Below are 14,161 nucleotides of genomic sequence, written 5' to 3'. Positions count from 1 at the left end.
CAGGTCAGGATACAGCCCCTACCCCAAACTGTACCAAGGACCCACTATTCTGGGGGTGGGGGGGAGGATCATCTAATTCCACAACACAAGTCATCTTCAATATCCATTTCTAAAACACCACCGACTTCAAACAAGTTGAAATTAAGGGCATAAGGCTGGTTAGTTGGTTAACTAATAGTAAAATAGTTAATTAACACAATGGAAGTTCTGTTGTAGCTGAAATGGTACTTAGCAGCCTAACTGAGCAATTTATCTAAAGCAATTCTTCCTTAACATTAATGACTCTTCCTTATTTTTAAATACTAAAAGTTATAAAATTGTAAATATTTATGAAGTGCAATGTGATACTCTATTACATGTATATATGGTATAAAATCTATTCAAAGTAAATACATTTACCTTTTCAAGCATTTAATGACCATTTATGGGGAAATCATCCTAACTCTGATCTTCTAGTATTTTTACAGAGAAATTTACGGTACATTATCTATATATACCTCCTTGTAATAGTAGAACCCCAGAACTTCCTACTCTTCCCTAGCCATGACATGGTATTAGTCAATCAATCAACCTTTCCCTATTTCTTCCTTCCCCAGATATGTGCTCAGCCTCTGGTAAATATCACTATATACTTTTACCTTCTATAAAACCATTAGTGTTTAGACTTCATGAGATGGCTGTGCAAGCTATGTGCCTGACAACAGATTAATATCCAGAATATATAAAGAACTCAACACTATAGCAAAATCATCACCATCCAGCTTAAAAAGGGTACAGTGGATCTAATCAGACATTACTCAAGAGAAGACATACAAATGGCCAAGAGAAACATTTTAAAAACATTTTCAGCACTGCTAATCATTAGTGAGACACAAATCAGACCCGCCCAAGAGTACTTAATTCCAGTAAGATTGGCTAGTAACAAAAGGACAAAAGTAACACTGTTGGTAAGCATGTGGGGAAATAGGGAATCCTTGTATACTTGTACACAGCACAGCCGATCCAGAAGACAGTGCGAAGGTTCTTAAAAAAAATAAATAGATGTATCATATAATCTGACACACCACCATGTTTACTGCCTCACTATTCATGACAGCCAAGAGGTGGAAACCACTTCAAACATCCATCTATCCACCGACGAATGCATAGATATACACATGGAATACTACTCAGCCATTAGAAGGAATGACATCCTGTTGCTTGCTTAATGGATGGAACAGGAAGTCATCATGCTAAATGAAATGGTTCTTTTTGAAGGATAAATTTAGTTATCACAAACAAATGGCTAAAAATACACCGGTATAAGTGGAAAAGTAAATCATGGGCCAAGGATTTTGTTCTTTTACCTTGTAGCTTATCTTCAGCATCATCATTATCACCATATTTCAATATATTCCAGCATGTTTGAACATATGCCAATATACAGTTACAATAGCATCTTAAGTGATTAGAGGCCTAATTATTATGATTATTGAAATATTTACCATCATCAGTGACAAAATATTCCCATAAGATCTTTCAAAATATAAGCATTCTGTTCAGATAAATGGGTAAATATAGATAAGCATTTCATATAAAAGAGATTCAGATCTATTTATCTATCTGTATAATGTTCCCCCAACTCATCATGGGTAAATTTTGGTTCAGTTATTGGGAAAATGTATATTAATATTGTAATTAGCTACCTCTATATCACTATAAGCACAGCTAAAATGACAGAGTTGACTAGGATGTAATACAACTAAAACACTGGCTCTTACAATACAAATGGATTTTCCTCACATTTCTGGAAGCTAAAATTTCCAAACTCCAGGTGCCAGTGAGGCCTCTGCCGTTGGCTTGCCAATGGTTGCCTTCTCATTGAGCCCTAATGTCTCCTTCCCTACTCTAAGAACACTAATCCTAGTAGTGTTATGGCTCCATCCTTCTGATCTCAGTTTACCTTACCTACATCATTAGAGGTCCTATTTCCAAATGCAGTCAAACTGGAATCCTGGATACTATTCATGCGGGTGATGAGAGTAGGGATACACTTTGGTTCACATCAAATCAATTTCTTAATTTGTTTTCTTCATGTAAAATTTTCACATTTTTCAACCTTTAAAACTGGTAGATCTTGGTATCATGAAGACTACCCAAAAACTCTTAATATTTCCCCCCAAATTTTAGAAATCTTTATAAATAATAGATGCTCGCAAACCACAGATTACCAAAATTATAAGGAAATTATCTAAGATTCAGAGCAAGTGAGTTCAATATAACTTTAAGATGTGTTTAAATAAAATGGAATCCAGACGGTGAAACACTTTTGTATACCAACTATATACATGCCCTTGCTATGGACAACCAATAGTAAGAAATACATATTGACACAAAGCACTTGTTTAACAAAATGTCTACTTTGGATAAAAAGGGAACATTTAAAAGGTATTGTAAATTACCTCACAATCCAGGAACTTGCTGTGGGTATCTGACAGACACTCTGAGGAAGCCAGTTATATTAAATACGTAGCCACAGAAAGGAGTTCTTCCTTATTTTCAGGTGGAAGCAAAAATAGGAGCTGTTCTCACGAAACACAGATCAAATTACCCCAGAAAAAAAACTGCATTTCTGACTCAGATTTCCTGCTGGACATGCTGGTTTCCCTTTTGTAGCAACGCAAGGCTGGCGAGGATTTGTGACAAGCTGCCTGTAACATCAACACCCCAATACACACATTGCATCAAACAGCTCTTCCTATTGAGATCCTACAAGCCCAACTTTCACTTTTATGTTTTGCAATGGGTTTTTTTTTTCTTGTTACATGTCCATGTCTTCATGGGCAGATAAATTTTTACACTGACATTAGTTTAGGAATGTTTTCATTTATATTTGTGTGACCAAGACACACACATTAATAATACAATTATCACACAGAAAAACAAATTACAGCTAATCTAGTTGTAGCATGACAACCTATCTTGGCCTTGTGACTTAAGATCTCAAAAACTTTATGAAAGAGAATTTGATAGCCTAAAAGATGACCAGAAAATGGGTCCAGAAACTGCTGTTAAATGCCATTTTTACAGGGCTTATAATTTGAATTAGCTACATCTCACTCATTTGAAATACATCATTTTCAATCTTCATTTCTATGAAATTCCATCAGGCTTCTGGGCATTTTCGGTTGCTTTGCTATTCTACAGGAGCTGAGACACAGTATTTTCTGCTTCTGGCTCTGCCAACATTCAGCACTGAAAGAAATGATTCGGAGCCATTGGGTTCTAGCACCTCAGGCTCAACCTCCTTGTCCCAAGGCAGATTCAGTGTGGAGGCTTGAAATGGGTGTTGACTCACCTGAACTGAATGACTATGTTCCAAGCCCCTTTACTCATCACCAGGACCATGAAGCCTTGCTGCTGCCCATCATGACACCAGGCTCCTCTTACAGCCTTCCCAGACCCTCAAACATCATCAAGGCAGAGCTCCAGGGTGGAACTCACTCAATCTCACCTTTTTTCTTCCTGAGGTTTCACAGCAAAAGAACTCCACTTCTTCTAAACCCAATTTTGTGTTTTCTAAATTCCTGCAACCTAAACCACTCCCTATCAGCACAGGTCAGAACTAACATTTTTTCCTGTTACTTAGACTTCTGCCTGTTGTCTGAGTAACAAAGAGGGACTGGGGGCTGAGGAAGAATGATCCCCTATGAACATAAGTAAAGTGTAAGGAGCCAACAACAGCTGAGGAGACAAATCCCCTCAACTCCAGCTAACTGTGAGAAAGAGATGCAAGGCAAACACTGAGTGAGGAACACAGGGTCACTAGACCCAGGGACGGTAGAGACGGGGTTGAGTTTTACCAAGAGGGACTTATAGGAGACCCTCTTCTCACCCAATCAAGGGCCCATAGTAAAGGACCCAAGAAGCAATAGGGAAAAGTAGCACCCAAAAGATATGGAGCAGATTTTACACTGTGATGTGTCACTGACAAGAAATTATCCATGAATAACAGCCAGAGGCCAGCCATGGTCCTTTAGCTGGGAGGAGAGGGTCTGTCTTGCTCTCTTCTCTCATTTTCTACTTCAGGGAGAAGTACTGGATGAACATTTGGGCTGGCTTATACCTCATAAGACTCTAGAGTTGACATATAAGATATGTCCCCCAGAGGTCTACTTGCCTAGGTTGTTCCTGGGATGCCTGCAGTCCTCCATATAACCGTAAACCATAGGGAGTGTTTACATTAGAAAGTCTGACAGCACATTGTTCATAGGTCAATTCTAGACCTATGGTGTATACTCCACATGAATAGATTCCAAGGCTCCATTTCAAAAGGCAGCAAATCCACCATTTAAATGACTTTCCCAAAACATCACACGTTCTCATTAACCCGGGTAGCCGCAATCATTTCAAGACCAAGGACAATCTTCTCTTTTACAACCCAAGCCCAAAGCAAGAAGAAAACTCAAATTAGAGGAAACCAGCACCTCAACCTCAAAGTTGGCCATATGAACACCTTTTCTCTACCCTTCCTTCTGCCACACGCATACACACACATGAGTAAAACACACAAGCACCAGTCACATTTCTCCTGGAGTTCTCTCATTCTCCTGTGGTTTCCCAACCACTACCAGCACTACCACTTCCAACAAAAAGTAGAAAACTAAAGGCCGTACCAAAAAGATTTCAGTTAAGAAATCCTCTGTGAAAAATTTTACATTATCTTTCCCCCACTTGCCACCAAAGAGTATAACCTGTCACATGCTCTCATTAAAATTATTTTAAATCATGACGTTAAACTGTATAATTATCACTTCAATTTGTGAAAAGCACAATAGCATATAGTTTCTAAAGATGAGTGTAAAAATGAGATCTTCAAAAAATCCAAGTGGAAGATACTGAAAATCATGGATTTAAGAACTTTCATACCTGACGAACGAAACTGTTTGAGGTAGTATCAGAGGATGTGCTCCCATCAGACCCTTTAAATCGGTTTTTCCTTCTGGCTCCTTTTCCATAAGACTGAAAAAAATGGAAAAAGAGAAAAAAGACAAATAATATTATTACTGGACTCTTTCACAGGAATCTGGGCCTAGTCCTACAACACCCAAGACTAACACAAAACAAGGAACAAATGACAATCATAGGTGGGCATCACTGAAAAGTTAATATTGGTGGAATCATAAAAAACTGTGAGATCAGCAACTGTTTATGGAGGGAAGAATTCTAGAAAAGCATTGAACAGCTGGCAAAGTAAAGCAATTTATACTACCTAGAAATATATGTTAACAGTCAAGAGGCAAAAACCACTGAAGATAAAGCAGGAGCAGAGAAAAATATTAAAACATAAGTTTCAATAACATTGGGCCCAGCACAAGCATCTACAAATTAACTTGCCCGTGGTACTACTTCTAGCGTTTAAATCCAAACCTCTAGCATTATGCACTAATACATGTGTAATTCAAAGCACAGATAAAATTACTGTGCATATGTAACATTCAAATATAAATGAAAAAATAGCTCAACACATGAGCACATTTGCAATCCTGCCTACAGTAGAACTTGAGTCCATTTCTTAAGCTTTTTCAGTTTAATTCTTCTCATATTTAAAACGGGCTGTTTTATGTATGACATGAAGTAATGTCTCATGGCATTTTAGTACAAGAGCTAGTACATGACAAGCATTAAAATATATGTAAAAGTGATTTCCACATGCGAGCTGGAGGGTGTGAAGGAAAACTGGTCCAATGTGTGCAGTGTGATGAAAACTGTTGGGCCCGGAGACTCCATTTGATTACCAAATTTGCAAAACTCACTTTTCAAACCATGTTCAGACTTCGAAAATGCTACTTGGTCATGCTTTATATTTTCATATGTATTTCATTAAAATGAAAATATCTTATAAACCATAATCTACATAGCACTTAGGCAAGCAAAGTCTATTACAAACATTTGTGTTATGAGTAATTTAGATGAATTTGTAATCAGTGAGAGGGTGGTATAATCTTAAAGTAAAATCTTTTCTTAAATATGTTTGTTCTCTTCCCAAGTATCTAAGGGATTTATATAATACAAATGTGTTTCCATGGCATTTAATTAACTCTCCACTTCATAAAAGGAAAGACTGGCCAGGCTGGGTTTTCATAATGTAATATACAAGGTTCTCCTCACTTAACAGCTTATTCTTCTTACTTACATAAACATTGTTCGGTAAACTGTTGAAAAATAACATTCTTTCAACAACACTCTTCTCTTTCCAATTATTATGTAAAGGTTTGCACAAAAGTGTCTTCCAAAACCTTAGGAGGCTAAAATAAAGCATGGGGGGAAAAAAAAAACCTCCTTGAAAGTAAATTTCTTTACATTACTTTATCTGTGGGGGAAAAATATATATATATATATTTACCTTGAAAGCACTTTTTAAAGGCTAACAAGATTTTCTGGGGGATGGGACAATCTGTTTGGTAAATCACGTATCTTCATAAAGATCATAATCTTTGACAGCAAGCTGTCTCCTTGGCCGACTATCACATTTGTCTCACTACCATTTAGAAACAGGTGGGGGAGAGCACCCCTACAATTCGAACATCATTAATTTCAGCTTTTTTTGATGATGAACTTGTACTGTTCAGTTGCGTGGGCGCATTAAGCTTCTTCATGGTTGCTTACAATTGCACAACCGACCCTTTGAGAGCCACACACCACTGAAGACACTCAGTTCCAGAAGAAGCTGTTCCCAACAGAAAGTTAGATACACAGAACCTGATATTAACTTTTGCCAGGCCCTAGGAGTGGTACTGTTCATGAGCTTTATTCTAGACATACCTCACTCTGCAGACTACACATACAGGATGGAATTATTACATTTGCCACTGTACTGAAACAGTTTACATGTGCATGCAAACTGGCGGCCGTGTTAACAGAGACATATTATCCCTTGATCACTTGAATATATGAGGTATGATTTACAAAGTATTAATTTGTTCATGTCTATGTTATGGAAAATCCCTATTGATCATCTATCAGAGTTTAAATCAAGACAATAAATAGGTAAGCTTAACTATATTTTGTTATTGTATTCAGCATTAATTCCTCTTCTACTCTCTCTTTTTAACTGTTAGACAACTTAGTGACTACTTATTCTTGTAAGAATATTAAAGATCAAAAAAATTTAAACATTTTTGGAAAGTTAATGGTCCATTTTCACAAACTTAAAAGATGTCAGCAAAAACATATACTGACATCACACCATGAAGTTTCCTTTAATCTAATGCATACATATAATTTAGCTCATCTTGGTAATTCTACCAGTTATGTTAAATCCTTGAGATCTGCAGGAATCAAAAACAAAAATAAGTGAAAGTGAACCTCTTCCAAACAGAAAATGACAAGTAGGATTAAATGTTTAGTTAGCTAAATTTGAGAAAGCAGTTTTCTTAATTCAGCTACTTCAACTAAAATTACTTGTATGAACAGTGTTTTTTTCTAAATATTTTTCAGCAACATTAAATATGAGGGAATTTCAACATGTAATTGAAAGATAAGTTTAGGGACATGTACACGGGAAATCCCAATGTCAAAGTATCTGGATTGAGTCTCATCTTTATTTCTGAAACCACTGTCCTATCAGTGTCTAGCCCAGAAGGTAACAGGAAATGGTTCAGTCCCTGCACACATGTGGGAGACTTGGTTTGATAACTGGGTTTCTGGCTTCAGCCCAGCCCTGGCTATTTGTGGGCATTTGTGAAACAAACCATTAGTTGCAAGATTTTTGTGTGCCTCTCTCTGTGTCTGCTTTTTAAATAAGCTGAAAACAAAAATCTTTTTAATAAGAAAGTTCACTTTGCTATAAACATTTTGAAATTGATGCACTAGTTCTTTATATCATGTGTACTTTCCAAGAACTTTTTAAAGTACCTTTGTATATGAACACCAACACCAGATTTCAGGAAATAAAAGGAAGAAAAGGGAATTTGGCCAGATTACAAAATGTCACCCACAGATTCTCCCTAACACAAGCAGATACTTTAGAACCAGTTCAAAAATTCAACAATTGCCATTTATTATCTATATAGAATATATAGATAATATAAACTATATAGAATATAATAAAAACACATAAGTCACAAAGTTTAAAAATGGGGGAGGGGGCGGAGGGGATAAATCCCATTCCTTATGTTATTCTAAAACATGACTCAAGCTAAGTAACATTTCAGACACTAGTAACAAAGAAACAGGCTTAAGAAATTCGCAGAAATATATAAGACCATTACAAAGATGAAATTCGCCATGATGTTAATAGCACTTCAGTGACAGTGAGTGAGTTTTACACTCAGATTATAGTCTTAAATTTCAGAAAAGACATGTTCATGTTTCCTGTGCAGTTAAGTCTAATTTCTGGATAACTGAAGGAGACAGAAGCTGTCAGTTTCCCAGAGATTTCAGCTAGACATGCAGCGTTGTCCTGGCAGCCCCTGGGGACCACTCTAAGACAGCTTCCCTACCAACACACTGCTCCCCATGAACAGAACACTAACCTAAAATCAGTTTCCATCCCTCCCAATTTGTATTCATTGATGCTTATCCCTTTGAATGTTATATTTTCCTCATCCTATGGTCCAAAACAAACAAAGCCAGAACTGTCCAGAGAAAAATCCAACATTCAATCTTCCCCTTTACCAAAGGCTTAGTGCAACTAAGGCTGTTAGTTCCTTCCGTGGGTGACAAGAGCTGAGGTTACCTCCCTGGGTCAGGGGGAAAAAGGGGAAGCTGTGTTTCCTATGGCTTAGCTCCCAGAAAGCAGAAAGGAATCAGGGGGCAGGAGAGCCAGAGCTCTCAGGGAGACCTGGTAGATAGGAAACAGGGAGGAGGCCGCGGCCGGAGGCAGAGACGTGCCCAGTGTGGAAGGGCAGGGACAAACCTGCCTTCACCACAGTCTATGTCCTGCCAATCTCAGAAGGAGCTCCAAGACAAGACCACTTATTTTCAGTGATGCCACAACTAATATTAACTCTCTGTAGCTGTGAAAGTTTACCTAGACTGGTACATATAGACATGTCCTACAAAAGATAAAAAAAAATAAATAAAACCACAACTGTATAATGCCACTACAATGCTACAGGGTTAACATATTTTTGCTTGGCTTTTCTTGAAAGGACTAAAGTTATATACTGAATCATTCAAAAGAATTCAATACAGCAGCAGGTAATTCTACACACAAAAAAGACCTAAGATGCATAAAACTACAAAACGAACCAAACTTCAACTCACACAGATATTTTCTTTTAAAATTTAAGAAACTCTGAAAGTCTCATTGACATGCTTTTCAATTTCTCCCATGCAACACAACAAGGGGAAAAAAAAATGTTTAAGAGGAAGGTGACAGTAGTTAGTTAAAGCAAAGGATCTAGGACCAAAAATCTGGAAACTGCTGAGGACAAATTTGTACCACAGACCTAAGAATGTTTGTGGAATACAGTGCTGACTTGGTTCATGAACCACAGGGATGTGTCCGCTGCTTTCGCAGCAAAGCTCCGTGCTGCAACCGTGCAGGCTATCGCCACTGCCAGGCTCCATTACTACAGCATGCTTGAAAAGCATCTGGCACACTGGGCTCAGGTGGAACCAGCTGGGACCTGTTGCTAGGAGCAAAGCAAACAGGCCTTCTAGTTACTGCCTGTTCATTCTCAGGTGTGACTGCACATGCTGGCTACAATCTCTCTGATGCCTCGATTGCTGAGATACTGCCCTCGCCTCTCAGCCATTTCCTCTTCTGTCACCGTGCTAGTCTCAGACCCTGGCACCTGCTTCCCATCCACCGGATGAACACAGGAGCTATTCAACTCTCTGGAAAACAATCCATTTGATACCGGAGTGATGCTAATAGCATTCTAATGAGCTAGAAACATGAGGGAGGGTCTTCAAAAAATTTCCTGAAAAAAATGCATTTCATGAAAAACCTGTGCCTGGATTTCACAATGTTTTGCACCAAAATAAAACTAACTTTTTAATTAGATTGTTTCCCTGAACTTAATGAGGTACCCAGGCATAACTGAAATTTCCTAATAAAAAGGTGAAGAGCAACAAGTGGAATCAATTATAACAGTGCATGTATTTAAGCCAACATAAGTCACTTCAGCATAAACTCAACTGTAATTATCCATGAAAATGCCTTGCAGTTTTTATTCTGATATGTCTGAAATCTGGTGTTTCACTTGCACAGCATATCTCAGTTTAGAGCAGGCCGTGTTTCAAGTGCTCCAAAGCCACATGCGGTGAATGAGTCCTATAATAGCTGGAGTCAATTTAGAGTATGGAAAGAGAGTTCTACTTAACACCTCGACTTAGAGACAGTCATGTTCAAGTTTGCACTAAAACTGTTCAGCAAGAGTTTCCTAAAGAGCTGTACGACTTTCTTAAGCCAGAACTTTCAAGAAATTGCAGGTTGGAACGCCATTCACATCCTGTGTAAGAAATGTGAATATATTCCTTTGTGTTTCTGACAGTGAGCTGGGTGGAAGGAGCTGGAATGTATGATAAGGCTGGTTCAGCTGCCTCCTCCTCCCAGCCACCTCAGGCAGAATCACTGATGAAAAGAAAAAGATAAAAGCAAAATGAGTAGCTTGGGGATCTTCACCTTGCTCTTCATTCATGTCAAACCTGTAACATGTAAGATACACATAAAGTTGACAGCAAAAGCATGTTCTCAAAAATATTCTGGCACCAAAACAAACAACTTTTGATTTCATTTTTCTAACAACTTTTGAAGTCCCCCCCGCAAAGTAACCCTGAAGGAAAGTAAAATGATTATAATCTCATTTACAAAGAGTAGTTTCATTTCTAGATAGAACGACTTTTACTCAGTGCCACAGAGAAAGGGGGATGCGCCTAAGAAAGCCCCTCTCTCAGGGGACTTTCAGGCTGGTCTGCTCTACCTGGAGAGAGTAGACAGCCTTGCCAAGGTTCATACAACCCCAAGATGCTGGGAACCCGAAGATGCTGGAAGCCAGAAGACAACAAATCAAGAAGGCAGTGTCTCCCCTCCAATCATGGATGGGATCTGAACACAATTCAAGGAAAGCTGCTTTCATTTTTGGAAAGCAGAGAAAGCAAGGAAACAGCTGCCAATACAGTTGAATATTTATACTTTATCTGCTTTATAAAATCCATTGCATTCTCCTCTCTCTCCTTCACATATAAAATCACTCATTCCTACAGGGTGAGCTATGAAAAGTCTGGGGCACAGCCCTGTCACCTCCATTTTCTTTCCACCTCTTTCAGTTTAGGCCTTTTTGCCTCTTGTCCAAACTGTTGGACCTATCTCCCTTCCCACAGCTCCACTTTTGAACTCTGGGACTCCCAGCCTGCCTGAGGAACCTTCCCAGGTGTTTCTTCTCATTGTGCTAGCAGGTGGCTCCTGTTGAGCACACCTTCTCCAGTTCTCTGTTCTTCAATACACCCAAGCCTCCAAGGCTTCTTCTGACTGATGCCCAACTAAGGCCAGAGTGTACCCTTCTTCATTCTTTTGATCCAGGGACAACTGCACACTGATATCTGTAAACTTCTCTGTCTGCTTCTTGTATGGCTCCCTCCCATCCTTCCCCCAATTCCGGTGAAATCTGACCTGCCATCCAACGTCTTTTGCTAAGCCCTGACAGATTGCTCCAAAATGAGTATTATTTGTGACTTTTGCTCCTTAGAAATCATGACATTCAGCATTTCTCTCAGCCTCATACCATACAATCGCTATGCAGACTTCTTACTTGAAACTTTGGCAGGCAAGTTTTTCAAAGGAAAAGACTGTCCTTTCACATACAAGCCATTTCCACAAAGCCTGGGCACAGTGCTTGGGGACTTATTTATGTACATCACTAAGGAAATGAGTATCTCTTATCTGAATACAGTCATGCTCTATATCAGCCCTACCTGGATCTCTGAGAGAACTCTATTTTTACCATAAGAATAAATACTTTTCTTAAAAAAAAAAAAACCTTCAAGGAAGATCAAAGAGAAAATGAAGCTTGAAAAGTCCTTTCCTCTATCAATATTCAAGCCTTTGATCCTGATGTCACCAAGGTCTCCGAATACATTTGTCAGCCACACAAACCTCCGCATATGTGTGGATAAAATCGGAGTTCAAACAGACATGAATTGTGTCAGCCGGGGCTCCATCCTGGGGCAGAGGTCAGTTCCCTGCCTTCCTAGGCTGTGTAAGGCAAGCACCGGAGGGCCAGCTAAAACCTAGCGGTTGTACCACGACCAGAGACGCTCACTTCTGCTTATACAGTCCCATGTCCTACGCTTCTACATTCTTTCCACAGCTCAAGTCACTGATTCACTTTAAGTGGGCGATTCTGCTTTCCAGCGGTACAAGAAACTTCAAAGAGCTGGACTACAAAGTCCTCTCAGAGGTACCATTATCGCAGCAACAAACACCCAGAGAGGTGCATTTCTGTGTATCCAGAGGAGAGAACCAAACTCTAGCGCCTTCAGGAGGCTCTGCAGGTCCTGCTCACGGCTGGGAGCAAGCGAGACCGCAGCGAGCTCTGTGGCCTGCACACACGCTCAGATAAACACACACACGCCTCACACCTCACTGGGACCTATAGGATCTGGCAGATGCAGGCTTGAAAACCAGCCAGTACAGAGCACTAGGCTCTCCAGGAGCAGAACCCTAACATTCGGCATAGCCTGCAGCTGAGTCTGAAGTCACTTCCCCGCCAGCATAGAAGTTGAGCAACTCCTCACCGCCGAGCCCCGGAGGTGTCTGTAATCCAAACCGTACCTGCCAACGTAAAGGCCACCTTATCATCTGCCCGAGGCCTACAACTAACATCTCCTATTTCACAACAGGCAGCAAAGGTGAATTTTTCCAGAAACCGCGAACACTCGTCTGTGAGAAAGAGGATCTCGAAGCTTTTCGAAATGGCTAACCTTTCAGGGGAAACGGAAAAATAAAAACTTTCTCGTCCCCAGCTCGCTCTCTCCGGAAGGGAAAGGGGCCAGGGATGCAGGCGAACCCTGCCAGGCGCCCCGAGGGCAGAAAGGGAGCTGTCAGGCGGCTGCGGAGGGTGGTCCTGGCTACTCCCACGACCCCAGGCAGGACAGGGCAGGGCATCCCCATCGCCCGTGCCCCACACCCCCGCCCCAGTTCCTCCGGGAGCCAGGGCGAAAGGGTCGGCGTCTGGGGAAGCGGCGCTGCGGGAAATGGAGCCCCCTCCCGCCCGCCCGCTCGCTCGCCCGCCCAGCCCGGACTCACGATCTTCAGCAGGTCCAGTCCACTCGCCTGGTTCATATCTCTCCATGTGCCTCTACCAGGCTAAGGGCGATGAGAGCTGAGCAGAGCCGCCCCGCGGAGAAGCTGCGAGCCCGGCAGGTCGCCCCCGCCCCTTCCCACTTGCTTTTCGGAAGCAGAAGAAAAAAAAAAAAAAAAAATGGAAGCCGGAGAAGAGTCAAGGGGGAAAGCGCAAAGGGGCAGGGTCCCCAGGCGCCAGCAGAGAAGTGGGTGGCGAGCGGCGAGAAGAGGAGGTGGCAGCGGCGGCCGAGGAGGAGGAGGAGGAGAAGACGCGGGCACGAGCGAGCTGCGAGGCCAGCGAGCGAAAGGGAGAGGAGGCGCCCGGGAGACGGCGGCCCGCGCCCCCGGCTGCTCACAAAGAAAGGAGAGGGCGCCGCGCTCTCGCTACCTGTGCGGCGGCTCCGAGCGCCCCCGCGGGAGCCGCGTTCTCCAGCAGTTCCATCTGCACCTCCTGCGCCACCGCCGCCGCTGTGGGAGGCGACTTGGACATGTCGCTTTGGACCATTGGAGAAAAGTCGTCTCCGAGCACGCAGCCGGCCCCTGGCGGCCGGTCCCCCTCCTCCTCCTCCTCCTCCTCCTCCTCCTCCTCCTCCTCTTCTTCCTCCTCCTCGTCCCGGCCCCTGCTCGGCTGCGCTCCGGGGACCGCCGGGGGCTCGGGCCCGGCCGCTCGGTGCGGCGTCCCTTAGCGCCGCGCTGCCCAGGCTCTCAGTGCGCGGGACGGGGCCGGACCATGTTGCGAAGCGAGGCGCGCGCGGAACCCAGAGGCGGAGGCGCGAGCGCGCGGCTGGGGTGAGGCAGGAGAGGGACTCTCGGCTCCGGGGGCCGGCCGAGCGAACGAGCGGACAGCCCGAGCCTCGGGCACCGAGGAAGGTCCTCGCCGCCGCCGCC

At 42.1% G+C, this 14,161-nt stretch overlaps 1 protein-coding gene across 7 annotated transcripts in view; it reads right to left on the bottom strand.

The window, feature by feature from the left end:
* CACNB2 (calcium voltage-gated channel auxiliary subunit beta 2) overlaps positions 1-13,794 on the bottom strand; it is a 331,302-nt gene extending 317,508 nt beyond the window's left edge. For 3 of the 7 annotated variants that reach the window (XM_040967831.1, XM_040967837.1, XM_040967835.1), the window contains exons 1-2: positions 13,238-13,273; positions 4,909-5,001 (exon numbers count right to left, since the gene is read on the bottom strand). In XM_040967831.1, coding sequence (XP_040823765.1) covers positions 4,909-5,001; positions 13,238-13,273 — 129 coding nt within the window. Of the gene's footprint in view, positions 1-4,908; positions 5,002-13,237; positions 13,274-13,661 lie in introns of those variants that run through there. The other 4 variants (XM_040967832.1, XM_040967830.1, XM_040967828.1 and 1 more) reach the window with 3 other exon arrangements.
* Positions 13,795-14,161: the final 367 nt, after the last annotated feature.

The sequence above is a fragment of the Ochotona curzoniae genome, unplaced genomic scaffold (assembly GCF_017591425.1).
Source record: "Ochotona curzoniae isolate NIBS_2020 unplaced genomic scaffold, NIBS_Ocur_1.0 scaffold_4683, whole genome shotgun sequence".
Lineage (NCBI taxonomy): Eukaryota > Metazoa > Chordata > Mammalia > Lagomorpha > Ochotonidae > Ochotona > Ochotona curzoniae.
This window is presented reverse-complemented; position numbering and strand designations above follow the sequence as displayed.